The following is a 7177-nucleotide window of genomic DNA, read 5'->3' as shown; positions in this document are numbered from 1 at the left end:
ATGAGGATGATAATATAGCACCTAAACTCCCAGGATTGTTGAGGATCAAATGAGGTAATATTTGTAAAGCACTTAGCACTAGCAGCATACAGTAGGTGCTATCTAACTGCTATTATCATTATATTGAACCATGAAAGGGAAGAACAATGTGTGTGGGGATGTAATTTTAAAATATGGAGACATGATATATGGGAAATCATCATAGCCGTCAAACACCAGTCACATCTAGATTACACAAGAACCAAGAACAATTTTACCACAGCAGAGACCTTTATCTATAAAGTATCTTCTTTATTTAAGTTAAACAATTTTCAAGGATGGTTTCCATCTATAAAATGAACAAAGTACAAGCTCTGTACAGCAGTTCTTTTTTTTTTTTTAAAAATCAACTGGAAAAAAAATTACCAAACTATATTTTGAAATTTGCAAAACATACTCACATATACCATCATTTAGCTCTTATGAAGACAGTAAGAAAGACCACCACAGAGAAGACGACTAACTTTTGTCACACTTTGCTTTGAGGGTTTGCAGAGGGGCATTTTTGAATTTTAATTTTTAAAAATCGGGGCAGGATAATCCCTATGTTTAAAAAGTAATTAAATCACAGTAAGTAACTTTGGCACACTGTGTCATGTAAACATAGTTTATAACATAGGACACCTGTTTTGTTTTGTTTTTTTCTTCTTTCTCTTCTCTGTTCTGCTCATGGTATTGTAGAAGGTTGCTAGCTCAGAAAGAAATTAAGCAAGATCACCTCCTCTTTGGGCAGCAGCCACAACACAGAGTTTGGTAGATACATCCTTACAGTACAGTGGGTTTGACAATTAAGACCTCTGGCTAGGGGTGGGGATCAGGGATTCACTAAGAAACCTCTCTCTCTCCCCTCCAAAAAAAAAAATCAGCCAAATTGAAACACTTCCCTATACTTATGGGGGGCCCCTTTACAGTAGCAATAGCTCATCAGTGACTGGGATTTCAGTTAGCAGAATCCAGAAGTAAGTGCGTCTGGACAGGAGCTTCCTGCCCATGAGTACTTGTTCAATATGATTGCACACGTACGTCATCTTGAAGTTTATCCTTAGCCTCATCCCAAGGATCTATTTGGAGTACATTTTTTTCCCTCCAAAGATGGGAACGTGCTACAGCATCCTGCTGCAGAATGAATTCAGAACCCACAGCCCCTTTCCTCTGGCTGGGTTGACACAGTGGAAGGGAAACAGTTGCAGGCCAAAAACAACCTGGAAATTCTTTTGCTGTATTATCACATTAATAAATGCTCATAAATTTGGTGTTTTATGGGACTTGGGGGGAAAAGGGACAGGAGGAATGGGATGAAAGCTTCCATTCCTTGGAACAGGTGGACTGGATAGGGATGGGATAAAAGGCCAGAGTTGATTTATCACTGCCCTACCAGATCCCAAATCCACCTGTTCCTGAACTCCCCAACCTCTAAAAAGGAACACACATGCGGACCTGATGTGAACACACAGCAGTCAGGAGCTCTTCTGTCAGCTGGTTGACTCAAGCTTTCTGAGTTTGGAGCCTTGGGAGGACCAAGCACCCATTTACTACAAGGGTTTAGCTAACAGTCATTGTTTTCCACATCGCCACCAAGACAAAGCTCCTAGAGAATAATCTACCGCATAAACCCAATAGATATTTTTTCTCTTAAGGTAACTGCCCAGGTGTTTTTACACACACACACACACACACACACACACACACACACACATACACACACACACACACACACACACACACACACTGCCTTACTACCGGTTATAATCACTCCATGGTTTAAATAGAAATCGTCTTCCTAGATCAAAAGGCTCTCATCTTGTGCACAAATTCATTACAGTAAGTTTTCTGGCATTGATTTTCCATTCATTTTCTTTCTTTACCCAAAGCTCACTGAGGCAGTCATTTAGAGGGGGGAGGAGGGGGAGGAGAAGAAAAGATGTGATGTATTCCAATATAAGGACTACAAAAATGTTGCCATCAAGAAGGCAGGTTGAAATGCAGAGCCCACTTTAACCACGCTGGTGCCACTCACATATCAGGACACCAATTAGACCAAATCCATAAACTGGATTTGTTTTCGTCCACAACAACTAATCACAAACATTCAGCTGGCAGCTCAATTAATTCTGAAGGCCCGAGTCTTATGGGCTCAAGTAATAATTAGACCAATGCTGGTATTGTGACGGCTACATAATGTAATATAATTTGTCTGCACCTGTCAAAGGGCTGTGGCAAGTTGTGCCATTATTCATATTGGGAGCTGTGGGGTTGTTTTTAGTTTTTATTTTTTAAAGAAAGGAAATTTAATTTAAAAGACCAAAAGCAATATTCTTCAATACAAGTAACTGATATAGGTTTACAGATAACTGACAGCACACAGAGTGAATTCCAAGTCACGGTGCAAACCCAAAGTAAATGCCAGGACATGGATGCTGCTGGGATGAGGAGGGTTGGGCCTTGGCCATGAGGGATGCTTTGCTCTCCTCTTCTGTTGCCTCCTGTGTCCTTGGCAGGTGGAGAAGAACCCACTCGTAGGAAGACCCCGGGAAAATAGGTGAGGTTCTCTTCCTCTGTCAGAAGAGAGCTCCATTTCATGATTGGGTTCAAGCCCCTCTTCTTTTCACATGTGTGAACAGCTTTCTGGAGAATTGACAAGGATGATGACGGTGATGGTGACCCATATAAACCATTGGGAACTGACCGTATTTTTAATATATATTTATATTTAGTGTCCCATCATAGAAAAGTTCATATTCAAATATAGCAAGTACATTATATGGGAGTAAGGGATTCAGGACTGGAAAGAGGACTGGGGAGGGAAGTGAAGAGGAAGAAAAAAACCCCATAAACCTTCAAAATGACAGTTCAGTTTCAGAAACTGTAAATAATGCTTTCTATGGGGGAAAAAATGGAGCTTTAAAAATGATCTTCTCAGTGAGAAAGTTAACTACACCCCTTTCTCCCTCCCTAATTCCCCAACCTGTATGTGTTTAGATCCATTTTTCCTACAGTATGTCAGTTGTTGCTAGGGATGTTAATCGACTGTTTGTGCGAGCGCTAAGCAGGAGCGGGGAAAGAAACGGGAAAGGGTTCACAGAGAAGAGGGGGCAGGGCTGCAGCTGCATCTGGTGAGATAAGGAGAGCAGCATTTCCCCTCTCCCCCTGGCCCACGCGGTTCCCCTGTGTCTTGCTCTTGTAGTTCTTATTTTCAGACCATGATGGAATACTGAGGTATATAGTTCTGTGGAAAGTTTAAGAAATAGAATTGATAATGCGATCATCAAAACTCTGCCCAATGTGTAGGAAACGTGACGGCGTTCGCTGGGTGTCGTGTTGCTTTTCCTCAGCCCTTGCTTCTACTGCTGCAGGTTAAGTGTGAACTTCCACTGTTGTGATAAGGATGGGCTGCAGACCTCCACGCTTAGGCCTCCATTTTTGGCATTACGGCTGTCCAGGCACAAGTTGCTTCCTACATGCCTCAATTTAGAATTGCTTTCAATTTGCTCCCATTTCTGCGAAAGGGGGAAAGAAAAATGATAATCGTGTTAAGTATAAAAGAAAAGAGATAATGTTGAGAAAGCTCTTCTTGTTGCATTAGAAAATGACTGAGCAGGGCAGCTAGGTGGCGCAGTGGATAGAGCACTGGCCCTGGAGTCAGGAGTACCTGAGTTCAAATCTGGCCTCAGACACATAACACTTACTAGCTGTGTGACCCTGGGCAAGTCACTTAACCCCAATTGCCTCACTAAAAAAAAAAAAGAAAAAAGAAAACGACTAAGGAACTACAAAATCCAAACCCTCTGACCCATGGATTCTACTACTAGACATTAACTCCCAAGGAGGTTAAAGTCAGAAAGAATGGTCCCATGGATTCCAACTTCTAAATGAGAGTGGGCTAACATTTATTAGGTATTTTTGAGGTGCTAGGCACTGTGCTAAGTACCGATTTAAAAAAAAAGGCAAAACATCCTTTCCCCTAAGAGGTACTTTTTGAGGAAGCAAAGAATTGGAAAACAAGCAGGTGTTCATCAATTTGAGGGAGGAAAAGGATACTACCGTACACTAAGAAATTATGTGTATGAAGAATTCAGAAGTATGGAGAAAGCATATGAACTGAAGAAGAGTGAAGTAAGCAGAGCCAAGGAAAAAACTCCACATGATAACCACAACATTATAAATAGAAAGGATGATAAAAAAGAAGCTGGCAATTATAATGACAATATAACAGGCAATTATATAAATATATAATTGTTATCTCAGTTATATTGTATAGCAAATATAATATAATGTTATAACTATCATATGATACTATACTATATTATACTATGATATAACTATTAGGTAATAATAACATAATGGGCAATTGTAATGTCCAAGCTTGGGTCAGAGAAGAGATGAGAGGATACATCTCTCTCCCTTCTTGGTAGAGGTGGTAGAATAATCTATCCTTTCAGAGATGGTAGGTCTAAGCGAATTATGCTTTCCCATTAATTCCCATTATTCCCCCCTTAAATCTTTGCTATGAAGGAGCTTATAGGGGAGAGCAAATATTTGGAGGCCTAAGAACAAAAAGAAAAGAAATCATCCTAATTTTAAAAGGAAGAAAATGCCAGGTGCCTGAATGCTTCACAAAGGAAACTGCTCCTTACTCAGAGTTTATAATCTCCTCCCACAATCTGAGTACAGACTGATAAGATAGTTAACCTCCGCTATCTCTGCCATCTGCCCTTTCACTCACAGCTAATGTCCCTTCTCTCTACAGGCACCCATTATTCTAATGCTGTCTTTCACCCCTTCTCTCATTGGTCACTTGAGTCAGAAAGGAAAGCAATTGATTAAGAGCTTAATACTTCAGTGTGAATATATCGATGGGTTAGCTTAGTAAGGGATATTTGCATTTTAAATCAGAAGCTTAGGGACCAGAATGACTGACACAAAGGAAGGAATGGCTGATGGTAAAAGTTCCAACATTGTTGAAGGAGCTATGTGAGGACGGAGGGTGTTTTTGGCTGCCCCTCAAATCATACCACCTAGGGAGCTAGGTATTTTGCCTCAGAAGTAAAACAGATTGGCTTAGAAGGGACTTATGCCTTTCATGTACCCAGTAATCTATGTCACTCTAGATAGGCATGGCATTGACTCATGGTAGACACTGGACAAGTATTTGTTCACGGATTGAATAGGAAGGGGTAGGGAAAGTAATTCTCCTAAGCAGCCTTCTTTCTCAGGAACAATACAGCATGCTACTTCTCTGTTGAAGCCTACAGTCCACATTTGTTACCTGGACACCTCCTTATTCTAAAAACTAGCCTCCAGGGGGACTTAACACCCCACAGCTGTTTAGTAGGATATAGAAAATAAATATTACCAATTATTTTCTTCAATTAGTGTTTATCTTATTCAAAGAAAAAAAAAACACACAGCAAAAAGCCTTTCATCATTAAGGTTGTAGTCTGTGATTCTAATTAATTTTTTACACCATGTGTGCTAACGTTCCTATACATACAATTTTTTTCCTCCCCCCAAATCCTTTTAGTATTGTGGAATTAACATTTCTCACTCTTGTCTCCTTTCCTTCTTTCACTCTGAAAATGCATACACAACACATGTGCAATCGGCGACGTGCTCTGAAACCAAATATTCCAACTGGCATCAAAGCACAGCATTCAAGATAAAATTTGCTAAGGAGTTTCAGTCTCAAAGGGCAAGTGAACTAGGCAGGAAGAAGATGCAAAACAGGAGGAGGCAACCAAAAGAGGAAAAAAGAAAAACCTCATTGCATGCCTGGCCTTTAAAAGGAGACTGATAACCCATAGATTTTCTTCTAGGGACCTTGTGGTTTTAAATATGTTTGTATATTTTAACTGGGATTTCTCCCAAACATCACTGACATATTGCTGTTTAAAAAAATCTTCATCCTGATTCATATTATGCTAACAATATAATGCAAATGGAGAGTGTAGGGAGGAGAAGAAAGGGTAGAGACACAAATGTCACTTGGGGGGGGCAGTTTAATCCTATTTTGCAGTCAATCACTTTCACCACACTGGTTTTGTTTTTTCTTTTTTCCCCCCCTCTCTCCAATTGTCATGTAAAGTTTTTATCTGGCTGCCACTGATACCCCTGTCATTTCAAACTGGCTAGAATTCATTTCACCAAAGAGAGTTGGAATCTGGTCCCACCCTCCTTAGGGAATTAGCCTGTCATATACTAATGCATCAACTAAATGAAGGACCCTTTAAAAAAAAACGCCCCAGCACAGATCTATCTTTTGAAAGTGGTTTGACAGCTCAGACTGATATGTTATAACACAAACCTTTGCCGGGCTGACCTATTTATAGGACAGTCAAGACTGCTAGCTTCGACTGTTGCAAAGGTCTATATGCTTTCTCTAAAACCAACAGACTGGTTTTCAGTGTTAACCACCAAACCCATCGTTTCTGATACAGACCATATACCACAGAGAGCTGACTTTTCCATAAACCTCTTTCTTTCTCATAAAGTCTGTTTGAAATTTTAGTGATGAATGCTGCTGCTTCTTCCAAATACGGGCAAGTTAGGGTAGGACCCACCTATTAGCCACCTGAATAAAACATGCTTTTACAAAAATTTGGTTCAACAAGGCCAAATTTCCATGTGTTTTTTTTAAAAGGATATAATAACATGCCTAATATAAAAATGTGTTTTGAATGACTTCATATGTCTAATAGATGTCATACTGCTCCCCTCTTTGTGGGGAAGGGGGTACAGAGAGGGAGAGAATTTAGAGTTCAAAAATGCTAAAAGATTATAGAAAATATATATGTTTATATATATATGTGTGTGTGTGTATGTATACACACACATATATGCATACACATACACACATATGAGAGAATGAGACCAAAGAAGGTTATGATTGCTCTAGATCAGTACATAAAAGGTTGTTCTCTCTTCATTATTCCAAGAGATAAAGAGATTTTTAGGTTTTGTCCAGGAACCAGGCTTGTTGTTGGTTTCATTCAGCTCAAGAATTGTGAGACGGGTAGGTGGTCCAGTGGCTAGGGCACCTAGTCTGGAGTCAGGAAGATCTGAGGTCAAGTCCTGCCTCAGACATGTATTAGCTGTGTGACCCTGTGCTAGTCGTTTAACATCTATTTGCTTCAGTTCCTCA

At 40.0% G+C, this 7177-nt stretch overlaps 1 protein-coding gene across 1 annotated transcript in view; it reads right to left on the bottom strand.

The window, feature by feature from the left end:
• Window positions 1-696: 696 nt before the first annotated feature.
• The window catches only part of GALNT2 (polypeptide N-acetylgalactosaminyltransferase 2), a 265587-nt gene continuing 259106 nt past the window's right edge, over window positions 697-7177 (bottom strand). The window contains exon 16 of the mRNA XM_044002872.1: window positions 697-3536. Within this exon, the coding sequence (XP_043858807.1) occupies window positions 3381-3536 (156 nt within the window). The 3' untranslated portion in view covers window positions 697-3380. The remainder of the gene's footprint in view (window positions 3537-7177) is intronic.

The sequence above is a fragment of the Dromiciops gliroides genome, chromosome 4 (assembly GCF_019393635.1).
Source record: "Dromiciops gliroides isolate mDroGli1 chromosome 4, mDroGli1.pri, whole genome shotgun sequence".
Taxonomy (NCBI): domain Eukaryota; kingdom Metazoa; phylum Chordata; class Mammalia; order Microbiotheria; family Microbiotheriidae; genus Dromiciops; species Dromiciops gliroides.
The sequence above is the reverse complement of the archived record's forward strand: the minus strand, read 5'-3'. Positions and strand labels throughout refer to the sequence as shown.